This window comes from Rhea pennata, chromosome 11 (assembly GCF_028389875.1).
Source record: "Rhea pennata isolate bPtePen1 chromosome 11, bPtePen1.pri, whole genome shotgun sequence".
Lineage (NCBI taxonomy): Eukaryota > Metazoa > Chordata > Aves > Rheiformes > Rheidae > Rhea > Rhea pennata.
In genome coordinates this window covers 9323252-9336817 of record NC_084673.1, presented here as the reverse complement: position 1 = coordinate 9336817, position 13566 = coordinate 9323252, and the positions used below count along the sequence as shown (strand labels likewise).

The 13566-nt window shown below is 35.3% G+C and overlaps 1 protein-coding gene across 1 annotated transcript in view; it reads left to right on the top strand.

Moving 5' to 3' along the window:
• LOC134145154 (protocadherin-11 X-linked-like) overlaps positions 1-13133 on the top strand; it is an 82677-nt gene extending 69544 nt beyond the window's left edge. Inside the window, exons 3-5 of the mRNA XM_062584397.1 lie at positions 1341-1388; positions 3740-6226; positions 12763-13133. Of these exons, the coding sequence (XP_062440381.1) occupies positions 1341-1388; positions 3740-6226; positions 12763-12768 (2541 nt within the window). The 3' untranslated portion in view covers positions 12769-13133. The remainder of the gene's footprint in view (positions 1-1340; positions 1389-3739; positions 6227-12762) is intronic.
• The last annotated feature ends 433 nt before the right edge of the window (positions 13134-13566 follow it).

The following is a 13566-nucleotide window of genomic DNA, read 5'->3' as shown; positions in this document are numbered from 1 at the left end:
GTCTTTTAGTTGTATAGTATAGTTGTCTTTTGTATAGTATGTATGTCTTTTGACAAAATCAGACAAAGAAACAATGGCTAGGACCTACCTTTAAATTTTTCGGGAGATCTGTAAAGGGTTTCACAGAATCACAGAATCACTACCTCGCTATATCCAAAATTATTAGCAGGTAGCAAACAACTGCATTACTTTCTGCCAAAGGTTTTACTATTAAGTAATTACTTTTTAATATATTGCTGAACCAGTGAAAATAGGTTTACACTGCATGTAGGAAACCATCATAAAGAATTTGTAATGGGAACCTGATTTCCTCCTCTTATCTTCACCCCTGATTTAATTTCCCGGTGTTGCTATATTAGACCTTTTAGAACTTCCTCATTTTAAATCTGCTTGTTTTACATTTCCAACAAAGTCAGATTGTTACAAATAATGAAACTAACTGATTTTTAAGAGGATTGATGAGGTGCAGTAAATAAGTGTGCACTCCAGCTCCTTGCAGTATTCATTGAAATAAATTAAGTCACTAGTAAAAGTTTATAATATGCATGTTGTTTAGCCATTAACTCTTGTATAAGTTTCAGTCGAGCTAGAGAAGTTACACTTGCTGGAAAGTGTCTTCTTAACTTGCAGTACATGAAGAAAAGTATTCCAATTACATGCCAGGCTCACAAAACAACACATTGTCTTTGCTCCTGTGCTCTTCTCTAAAGAATACTCCTCTTGAACAAAGATTGAGGACAGTGTAAATTTATCCTTTGTCTGTCGCACTGTGTAATTGTTACATTGTATATAATAATTGTATATACAATTGTATAATTTGTGATGTTTTTAAAATATCACAAGTAGTGATTGTCTCAATTTCAGTGCATCACAAGTAGCTGTTCTGTGGAGTTATTTAGCGTATTATTCTGTCCTTCCTCCTGTGTTCCTGATTTCTTTGAGAAATCAATGTGTTTTCTCAGCTTATTGGTGAAAATGTAAATCCGTAAGATGTTTGGGACACAACAGACAATACTGTTGGAACCTGCATTAGCCACAATGATGTTTTTCCAGTTCCTCTTGACAGTGAAATCCACATGAAGATTGACCTGAAAGAACATTCATTAGAATATCCGTGTACTCTGTATTTCATTAGTTCAATTAGACTGTGATTCTGCAGTGTGCGTGTCTAGAGACAAAGTTATGTGTAGGCTTCAGGCACACCCTGCCACATGCAGTCCTTTCTGTAATACTAGATGCTCCTCAAGTTTAAGTGTTTGTGTTCCATTGATTATGTATTTATTAATCTATCTGAATGTTACAATTTTAAAAAACTCTCTAATTTTTTATTTACATGACAGCCCAAAACAACTCCGAAAAGGACCTTTGGATCCATTACTAATGATCAGGTAAATATGCATCAGGAAGTTCATGATAAAACTATCGGTTTTATTATTTCAGAGATTGCAATATAGTTCATTAATCCACTCAGAAGGATGCTGTGAAAATTGAATGAGGTAACAGAGTTGCTTATTGCCCTGAGAAAGAGTCTTGTGATCAGAACTTGGAGCCTATTCAAACTAATTCTGTCTCTGAAATGGGCAGAACCTCATTTTGGCCCAAATTGTTAGATTGCTTTACTTAAACTGTCTTTTTGTTAGTTTGTTTTGTAAGGTTAAAAAAAAAGCTTTTCCTCACACCCATCCCTCTGTTTTGATGGATATAATGCAGTGGATTATTTTTTTCAGTCACTTTAATGGCAAAAGGTACTATATGTTTTAATTATGTATTATACTTCTACTATGAACACTTTTTTGATACCCTTCCTAGTGTCAACAAAACTGATATCACAGGGATAGTGTGGTGACGGAGGTACTATTCAATCTGAACAAGAATCTGACTTCATGGAGGAAACTTTGGCTTCAATGAATTTTAATGACAGCATATCTCTTTACTTCAACATCAGGAATTTCATCCTGAAGGTTTTGTGCATGTTTCTGCCAGAGTTTCTTTGCTCATAAAGGAGAGAATTAGATACTTGTAGTCTTAAAAATTTGTTTCTACAATGTTTCATAATTTTTGGAATGTTTAAAATGGGAGAACTGTCAGTTCTTAGAATATGTGTTTGTTAAAATGCAGCTTAATGTCACACTCCTAATCTTATCCCTTAAACCATGTAAAATACTTTTGCTTGAATAAGAACTATGTTTTTCTCTTTATTTTGGTAGTTTAAAAGATGTATATGTCTGTAATGAATCCTAAGAAATATTCTTGGAAAACATGTTTGCATTGAAAAAAAACCAAAACTCTAAAATATTAATAATTAATCTGGAAGAACTCTTTGCATTCTTATCTGCTTCTTCAGTAGCTTACTGCTAGTGATGGAGAGGTAAAGGTTGTATCAGATTCATTCACTATAATGAAAAATACCTCTTTCTTGATAGTTAAAAGCTGAGAAGAGAGGAGAGAAAGAGGGAAGGAGAGAGAGAGAAAGAGAAACTAATGACAGAATAATCAGTGCACATTCATTAACTTGTGTGCAAATGAAGTAAAAGGGAGTTGAAGGGTTTGTTTGTTGTATTTTTCTTTTTGTTTTGTGCCTCCCTCCCCCTGTCACTTCTGTTACACTCCTCTAGAAGTCTGTGTTAAAACATACAATATGTAATGCATCATTTCAATAATTATGAAATTTATTGCAAATAACTACTAGTCAGATTATCTCCAATTAATCACTACTCTAAAGTTGAGAAAATGCTTTTAGAACTGTAATATGGTAAAGATGAAACTTGCACTTTGCCTCTATGGAGTGCACAGAAATACCATTCTAAGAATTAACCTGATTGATTCAAAATGTAAACTTCATTTAGTTTAATGATTCTCAAGGCTAATATGCTTACGTGTCTTCCAGTGAAGAAGCCAAAACTCTTATTTGTTTTACTCTTTCAAAATGGGTGCTAATTCACTTTAGAATGTCAGTAGTTGTTGTTTAATGTTGTCACAAATACTATGCAAGTGGTAAACTGTTTTTGAAACGTAGATGAATGGTTCTTTTCTTTGAAAGAAATGATTATTCATGTAGAGCGATTCTGTTGCTGACAAAACATACCAATGAACAGCAGCCTTACATGGAGTTAGACCTATAAATGCATTCACTTAATGGTGGGCATTAAGATACAGTGAATGCAAATCTTCTGCAAAAGTAAGAAATAAGAAACATTGCGCACTAGGAACATTTTCTTTCCCTTTGTTTGAAAATGTCTCAAAAGAGTTTAGAGCACACACACTATTATGACCTTTACTCATTAGTAAAGGTAAGAGGCAAGCACAATAAAACGAACCAGGCCAGCAGCAATCATTCAGTATTACAAGTATGATAGATGTAAGGAATATAAACAAAATTCTAATTGCTCAACATCTTTATAGAGTTTTAATAGCTTCAGGTCTTTTTGTTTTGTTTTTCTGTTTATCTGGCACAGTCAGTTTTAGTGATCTGCAATTATGGAAGATACAGCTTAAAAATTGCCTTTACATCCTTTCCTCCTCTGAAGGATGAGAAGGGAAAAGAAAAGAAGATAATTGCAATATTCTTCCTCTCTGCTTGCCAGAGAGGGAACAGCAGAATGGGAATCCAGCTAAAGATTTCAACCTACATTTCTGTTTACTGTATATACCTTTCATGAGAATTTCAGAACATTGCTGAGATGTTTGTCCACTTTCAATATTTTGCCATATTGAATTGCATTCTTTCTGTGTCTTGTAGGGTCAAAATGTATTTGGTCTTGATATAATTGAGACACCTGAGGGAGATAAGTGGCCTCAACTGATTGTCCAACAGATCCTGGATAGGGAGCAGAAGGATACGTACGTGATGAAGATTAAAGTTGAAGATGGTGGAACTCCTCCAAGATCCAGCACTGCCATTCTACAAGTCACTGTGACTGATGTGAATGATAATCGCCCAGTCTTTAAGGAGAATGATGTTGAAGTTAGTATTCCAGAAAATGCTCCAGTAGGTACTTCGGTTTCTCAGCTCCATGCCACTGATGCAGACCTTGGCTCAAATGCACAAATTCACTTCTATTTCAGCAATCAGATCTCCAGTTTGGCTAAAAGGCTGTTTGCCATTGATAATGCTACTGGTCTAATTACCATACGAGAACCGCTAGACAGAGAGGAATCCCCTGTACACAAATTAATTGTTTTGGCAAGTGATGGCAGTTCAACTCCATCAAGAGCAACAGTGACTGTTAATATCACAGATATTAATGACAATGTCCCATCAATAGACACAAGATACATCATCAATCCGGTGAATGGAACAGTGCTTTTATCCGAGAAAGCTCCACTTAATACAAAAATTGCATTGATAACAGTAATGGACAAGGATTCTGATCTGAATGGAAAAGTTACTTGTTTTACAGATCACGATGTTCCATTTAGATTAAAGCCAGTTTTTGATAATCAGTTTCTTCTAGAGACAGCCACATTTCTTGACTATGAAGCCACAAGGGAATATGCTATTAAAATAGTGGCTTCAGATTCAGGGAAGCCTCCCTTAAATCAGTCTGCTATGCTTTTGATCAAAATTAAAGATGAAAATGACAATGCCCCAGTTTTTACACAGCCTATCATAGGTCTTTCCATCCCTGAAAACAATGCTCCTGGTACACAGCTAACCAAGATAAGTGCTACAGATGCTGACAGCGGACGCAATGCTGAGATCAGCTATATCCTGGGTCCTGATGCACCCCCTATTTTCAACCTTGATCGCCGTACAGGCATTCTGACAGCAGTGAGAAAGCTGGACCGGGAAAAGCAAGACAGGTACTCCTTCACTGTACTGGCTAAGGATAATGGGATGCCACCTTTGCAGACCAATGCTACTGTGACAGTGTCAGTCCTGGACCAGAATGACAACAGCCCTGCTTTCACTCACAATGAATATAATTTCTATGTGCCAGAAAACTTACCCATGTATGGTACAGTGGGGCTTATCACAGTTACAGATGCTGACTCTGGTGAGAATGCTGCAGTAACTCTCTCAATATTAAATGGTAGAGACAATTTTATTATTGATCCACTTACTGGTGTAATAAGACCTAATATTACCTTTGATAGGGAACAGCAGGGGTCATATACTTTTCAGGTGAAAGCTGTGGATGGAGGAAGAGTGCAGCGCTCTTCGACTGCCAAAGTGACTATCAATGTTGTTGATGTAAATGACAACAGGCCCGTTTTTGTTATTCCTTCATCTAATTATTCATATGATTTGGTTCCAACATCAGCAAGTCCAGGCTCTGTAGTTACTAAAGTCTTTGCAGTTGATAATGACACAGGAATGAATGCAGAGCTCCGTTACAGCATCATAGGTGGGAACTCAAGGGGCTTATTTACAATTGATCAATTAACAGGCAATATTACTTTGAAGGAGAAAGTAATTATGTCAGATCATGGCTTGCATAGACTGGTGATAAAAGTCAGTGACCTAGGACAGCCAGAGTCTCTCTATACTATAGCTCTTGTGCATTTATTTGTGAATGAGACAGTCACCAATAGTTCCTATGTTCAAGAGCTAGTGCGCAGGAATATGGAAACTCCAGTTGGCCAGAATGTTGGGGATGGTGAGATAACCCCACAGACAAATGATTATGTCAAGATCATCATTGCAATTATTGCAGGCACAATGACAGTTATCCTGGTAATTTTTGTTACTGCTTTAGTACGATGCCGCCAGACACCCAGGCACAAGGTTGTCCAGAAAAACAAGCAGAGTGGTGAATGGGTTTCTCCAAACCAAGAGAACAGGCAGATCAAGAAGAAGAAGAAGAAGAAGAAGCGTTCTCCAAAAAGTCTCCTCCTCAACTTTGTGACAATTGAAGAATCCAAGCCTGATGATCCTGGCCACGAGCACATAAATGGCACTTTAGACATTCCTGTAGAACTAGAAGAACAGACTATGGGAAAATATAACTGGGCCACCACACCAACCACATTTAAGCCAGATAGCCCAGATTTAGCAAAGCACTACAAGTCTGCTTCTCCACAGCCTACCTTTCAAATTAAACCTGAGACTCCTGTACCCCCTAAGAAGCACCATGTCATTCAGGAACTGCCTCTAGATAACACCTTTGTGGTGGGCTGCGACTCGCTCTCCAAGTGCTCATCAAGCAGCTCGGACCCTTACAGTGTTTCTGAATGCAGCTGTCAAGGAGGCTTTAAGACCCCAGGCCCCATACACACCAGACAGGTAATGAAAAGTTTAAGGTACTCTCTTCCTCCTTTCTGTCTGTCTTTTCCTTTCTCATAGCTGTAGTTTTAAGCACTGCAGAATAACTTTATCTGCAAGAATTAAAAGTTTGAAATGTCACGTTTGAAAGAGGCATTGAAATGTAAACCATTTGAGATTGATCAGTGTTAAGGGAGAACATTAAAATAAAGTAACTGTTGACTGTAAGGAAATTAAGTAGTGCATTGTTATATTGATGGGTGTTCCTGACTGTAGATGGCAGTATGGCACTTCCTGCATTACTGTAGTATACAGTACTGCGGTTTTGTAAGGTAGAGAGGAGTAATGGTACTGTCCTCTGTAGTATTATATGCTCAGGAATTGAAGTGATCTAGGCCAGTTGGAAAGCAATAATGCTTTACAGGATCTGATAAGTGGTTCTTAATATTAATGGCATCTGGAACTACTGCGTTCATTTGAGTAGAGCTTTCCTTCAAGGTCTCTCAAAAGCAGAAAAGGATTTTCCTCTGGGGGTTTCAGCACCATTTTCAGAAACATGTTTCCAGTATGGAAACATACTGGGCTATTAACATCTGGTAGACTGACAATCAACAAAAGAAGCTAGGGGAAAATTAAAAACGTCTGTATGATTGCACCTACTTTTGCTGCTAGACCTGGTAACCAGGTATTAGCTCCTGAGAAATGTACAGCATAGGAAATGTCTAAAGGATCCTCAGCTTAAAATAAAATATGATACAGTACATTTTTTCTTCAAAATACTACAGAAAGGCTTTAAGTTGCAGGAAATTGGGTCTAACATTCTGGAAAGCTTTATCAGTAGTAATTGCTATTTTTCTGATTACTTTCCTTTCTCCATGAGTATCACAGTTTCCAGTGAAAATAGTTTTATAATTACATTTTAATTGGTCAAGGAACTGATACATCAAAGAAATACTTTGGGAGAGTTTATTAAATTATTGATAATGAGAAAATTGAAGTGACCTCTATAGTTCTCATATTCTTGCTCAGAATAAGTCTATTTTTATTCCAGTTGAGGCTTTGGATTTATTTTTCGGTGTGTGGTTTTTTATTTATTTATTTATTTAATATCAGCTTAGCTATAGCAGAATATACTACTGATCATTTTGAAAACTGCAGGGTGGGTTGTTTGATTATTATTTTTATTCCCCTTAACAATACAAATCAATGTAGTAATCCAGTTCCTGCTTCTTTATAAAGCTTGAATCTCTTGCAGAGATACATTAACAGAAAAAGAATTAAAAAAAAATTCTTCTTGTTTATACCTCAGTAGTAGAGATGGAAATTTTACATGTTTTTTGAGACTTGCATTCTTTCTACTAAAGATATTTGAATGTGTTAATTAAATTATACATTAGAAAACTTCTCACTCATTTGTTTGAACTCGTCTGACTGAGGAGAGTGCAGTCCTCAACCTCTCTGTGAGCCTGATCTAAGTTATTTTTCTATTGAATCCAAAGGATTCTGTCTAGTAAAATATAGTTCCTGGTATAGTTCCTCTGAGCCAAAAGTCATCTTCCATTGCATGCTCAAAAACGTTTTGTCATGCCTGCTAATAAAGAAAGGGAGCACATGACTCTAGATTTTTACTAATGCAGTCCTTCAGAGGCTTTTAAAGCAGAATGGGAAACAATTTCTTTTTGCTGAACTGGTTTGGGAAATAGAGCATTTTCATTTATTTGTATCTTAAGGTTGATAACAGAAGTTTCCTATCTGGAAAAACACAGTAATATTTTTTTGGAATACTCATGACCTGAAATTAGCTTACCTTAATTTAGCTCTACCTGAAATTATGTTACTGTTATGCTCTGAATTTACAAGAGCTTAATGTTTAGTATTGTGTTGATTTTAATAAATCTACGGTTATCCTTCTTTAAAGTTTTATTTTGTTTATGGAAGTGACTATACTGTTGGAGAAATTAATTACTCTCTCACAACGGCCTTTTAAACTAGTTTGAAAACCACATTTTCTCTAAACATTTGAATTAATATTTTTGTTACTTACTTGACTAAAATACAGGTAACTTCATTAATAAATATATGTGATATTGGGACAAGAAAGAGCATTTGAGTTAAATCCTTTGTGTTGGACTTTGATCACAAAGACAGAATCGTATCTCATTATATGTGTAAACAAAGTATCTCTTTAACCTTAGTAAATCATTTAAACAGTTGGTCTTGCTCCTAACTTGTTCTTTTTATGTTGTAGCTTGCACAGTTTTGTCTTCCTTCCAGGTTGTTAGTAGCTAACTTAGGACAGTCTTTCTTAGAGTTGTCACTGTTATCCAGTAAAGAATCCAAACAAAACAAAAATGAGCTTCTACCACGGTGCTTCAGAAGTCATGCTGCCCAGCCATCCTCTAACCTCAGAGACTAACAGGAAGTTTGTGATTAATGATACCTCTGCGTGTCATGTACTCTCGAAATTTCCAGAAAACTGTAGGACAGCTAGGAGAATTGAAGAATATTTTTGGTTAAAAAGTCAAATATGCTGATTTATAAAAATAAAGTAATGATGTCTAATGTGGAGAAGAAAACAGTTTATCACTAACAGTTACTATAATACATCACTTTACAAGCCAAAATCTCTCTGAAGGAAGAGATAAGATAAAATACACTAAGTATGAAGATGTCTCTCTTTAGTTTCTAATGGATGCTGATACTAATAGGCCTCATATTAGTTTTGTCTGTGAAACACTAAGTTTCTACTCAGATATTTGAAATAATAGTGAATTATACATAAAAATCCATTTTTCTGTGAGGCTCTAAACTTTGTGTGTATCAGAATAGTATTCATTTTTTTAAAAAAAGGAAATTACTTCTTTGCTTAACTGTTAAATTTGTCGAATTGATCTGTAAAATGACAAAATCAGTACAGCAGTTGTGCTCACAAAACCTGAAAGGTTTTGCTGCTAAAAACCAAAATATCTCTTCTGTGACCATATGTACTAATAAATACTGCAAAGCAATAGCTGAAATTTTTATTAGGAAGGAATCAGAGACTGCTGAAGCAGCAGAGGATACACCAGGTCATGAACTATACTAAGCAAGTTGAAGAGGGAAAAGTATGTTTCTAATGTAACACACAGAAGGAAGAAATCAAGCTTCTCTGTGTAATTTGTGTGTGAGATAGGGCAAGGGAGCGAGGTATTTATCAGTATTATTTTGAAGTCATACAGCAGGAATTAATCAATAGTAGTGACAGAGAATTGGAACTCTCAGACTTTTCTTTTGGGAGGTAGTTGAGGTGATTGTACTAAAGAAGCTTTACCTAGTGATAAATTGCAAACAGGCTTCTTGTTCATGGAAGTTTTTCAAATTAGGATATTTGAAGACTTGTAAAATCAAGTTAACTTACAGTGTTTTATTACAGAGTCAGCTTACAGTGTCAGAGACTTTCAACATTTCATTAGTGGTGAATGTCTTGGAAGAACGTATTTCTTTGGTAGAAAAGCATACAGCAGATTTAAAATTTGTCTGTCTGCAGACTTTATGAGAGCTCGATTGCTTTTGACATTTATCTCAGTGAGATCAGGCTGTGTATGACTTATTCCATACTATCACAAATCTTTTAACTCTTTCTGCATTTGCATCAGCATGATAGAAAGTAAAAACAAAGATGGTCTGTTTTTCATGCAGTATGTAACATTTTAAAAATCTGAAATCTTTGCTTAAATATTTTGAATAATATTTAGACAGCTGAAATGTCTGTCTAGACATCAGGCTGTATAACTGAATCATGCATGAGTATAGGAGACACTAGGGTCTTTGACACCTGGGGTTCAAAGAAATTTCTACCACAAAACTTTATTAAAATTTCCTTTAATTAATGTTATCTCAGACATTCTTTCTTTTGAAAATAAAATAACACAGATTTCAAGAGCAGTACAAATCTCCGTGAAAAAAGAACCTGTGATTGAGGAAGGGTCCTGAGACCTTTTGTATTGTTGTTTTAAACTTTGAATTTGGAAATTGATCAAATGTTATCTGACTTCCTGTTAGCGAAGAAATATGACTGTTCATGGAAACATCACTGGGGAGTAGGGTTAAGTTTCAGTACACGTTTGATTTCTGTACCATTGCTACAACTGGAAGTTACAATCATACGCTGAAGTTACATGCTGTTTGATGGTTCTGCTTGCTTCCCGGTGGACTCCTGTCCTGTAAATGTTAACTTAGCTCCACTGCTAGCATACATCTTCACTAATGTTTTGAGGGATTGAACAGGTATGCAGCTTGACTTTCTCATGTTTACTAATGTAAATCTTCGTTAGTTGATTTTAGTTGCTAGGATTCTGTTGTATGTGGACGTATTCACACTTATGGGTAGAAAGGAAATTTTTAAATAACACAGTGGTCTCTGCTGACACTTGTTTTTGGAAACTAAATGGAGGTAGATATTATATTCCTTATAGACATCTAAATGGAAAGTAGACCTCATTTAAAATACATCGCCTTTTTGGGAACCCTACTCTTACTGGGGATTGTTTGGACCTGCTTACAGTTATGGTATATTTAGTTTTCTGGTTCCAACTTAAAATGTGGAGAAAGTCATTATAGTTTTTCACTCAGTATGACAGCAGAGTGCTTAGAATATGAATTAAAAGAATCCTGTGCTTTTCTTGAAACTAATAGCTCTGCAGACTCTGATATGTACATCTGTAGGTGTAGATGTACACATACATATTACCAAGATAATGGTTCTATCATTTGGCCTCATGCTTAAATAAAAGTACTATAGGTATTTGATGTCTAAGTCATATAAATCCAGAGCTGTGATTCCTGTCCTTTTGTTGCTTGTTGAAAAATCTACTCTGGTACAGCACGTCTGTAACAAGTTCAGATGAGTACAGCTTTTCAGGAGCAAAGTTAGAGCTTTTTGACAACATTGTTTTTTGTAACAGTGAGACCAGTGAGTTTAATCTAGTATCCTGCAATTGTCAATAACCAGTACTGATGCTTCTGATAAATTAAGGAGTGTAGATATAACTACTAATGTGACATACCCATGTTCTGGAGTAAATTACTCTCAAGGAATATTTTCTTTTAAATATCAGATAAATAGGTGTTAGTAAAAGCCATTTCAGAAGTGATTACTATAATCCCGATTATTCTTGTTATTTTCTCTTAATTTTTTGGCTGGTAATTTTGCTGGTAATTCTGATGTGCTGCCATGTATATACATTTCAGAAAGATCTGAAATTCTGGAGATCTAGAGAAAAAAAAATCTAAATGAAGGATAAGGAAAATTCTGAGGCTCTTAGATTAGTGAGCAGTTACTTAGGTGTGCAAATCAACTTAAGCAAAACTGGTCAATAAAGTTTTTTTCTTTTGTGGAATGCTTTGAAAAAAACCTTTTCAAAATTATTTTTACAGCATTTTTTTTTTTACCCCAAAAACATGGGGGAGGATATTGATAGAATGCCCCTTTGCCCCATTGTAGAGAACAGAAACAGAGCACAACAGGGAAGAAAAAAAAATCATGATGTTTTTGAGGGGGGAAAAAAGATTTTAAATATGAACGCTTAAGTTAAAACTAATTTGGAGAAAACTACAGTTTTTTTTTTTCCAGTGAAAACTAAAAATGAGTATATACTTAAGCTGGTAGATGAAGTTTCAGTGTTAACAATTTGGTGATTGGCATGTAAACTAGAATGGTATGCAACTCCCTCCATTAAAGGGGCATGCCTTGGAGTATCAGCAGGATAAATAAATACAATGGCTATTCTTAAACATAAGTGCATTTCATCTTGATTTCTCAGTAAGATAGCTGAAAAGTTTACACTTACCTGCTCACAACCTAACTTTTTCAATGATGTATCACTGTAAATCATTGTCAGCAATGAAGTTTGATTTGACTTTCAGTTTAATTTTCAAACCTATTACCTGTTTTCTCCCAGGTTTTGCACTCCTTGGTTTGCAATAGATAGCAATTTCCTGACCAATAAGAAGCTAGTGTCTTGGTGAATGTGCTATTGAAAGCATTTTCTTTCCTGTGGAATAATTAATCTGAAAGGATTAATTTCTGTTAATTTTGAGGACTCTATATTTAACATGAATAGAGTCAACGATGCAAAATGACTCTTCCAGTACTTTATGCTCTGGGAATTATGCTCTCAGATCAAATTTGCTAAAACCATGTACAACATGTTCTAGGTGGTATGATAGTCTTCTGATAACTATATTCTTGCTAGAGCAGTTGGGGGTTTTGTTCTGATACAGCAAAAAGCAGTAGTTGGAAACCTAGAATAACATACAAAGAAATGATTTATATGGCTCCATTTTAACAGTTTGTTGTCTGTACATAGATGTGTGCAGCTCTCTCTATATGTATGGAAACCTGAAAACACACACAGAGACACACACCAAAAATGGTTGCTTGCTTAGAACCACAATATTTCAGTGCTTCTCAAACCACAGAGTGATTGATGTGGTAATTATTTGGAGGAAAACTTTGCAATGTGTGGGGAAAATGATGCAGGAAAGGGCTTTTCTCATGCTGTTTCTCTGTTTGCCAGCTCTGAACGTCATCGCATCCGATGTTATATACTGAAGTCGTACGTGTACACAATGATGTTAAGCCAGCAAACATGAAAACAAGGAAATAGCACGAGAAAGCCCTTTGTCCTGTCTCTGATTGCCGAAGAATTTTATCGTCTGATCTCCAGAGGGGTTTGGAAGTGACGATGAACTGTTCAAGCTGCCCTACTGAAAGGTATCAAGGGCAAGAATTTTTTAAAAAAAGAAAGACAAAGAGACTTTAGTACATTGTGCTACAGTGTTCTATAATGTAGTTTTGCTAAGAAAAAAGTAACGTGACCCATCAGTCTTCATAGTTGGCGATTATGGTAAATCTTTTGCTTTCTCATTTTGCTTCTAATCATCATCTTGTTCCAGATTTTCTCCATATTTATTTCATTTGAATCAACTAGAAATATTTTCTATAAATACTTTAAAAGGGAGCAATAAATTTTATTCATACATTAAAAAGAGAATGTGAAGTTCTTTATACTCCCTGCATTTAAAAAAAATGTTATCACTTACAGCACCATTACATGTATTGAGGATTAAGTGTTATTTATAGCTATTCCATAATATTTTTAATGATGATATTGCAGCTATGGATCATAGATAGAATTGATCAAATCAATGCTGTCTCATTTTATAGGCACAGTAGTGTAGTGTAAAATCAGTACTTTCTGCTTTCTTATCCACAAAAATTTTAATAAATATTCACCTTTTAAATAACTGGAAAGTATTCACTTAACTTTTTAAAATAAAATTTACTTTGCATTTTGCTTGCTGAAGTCTAGATGATATCT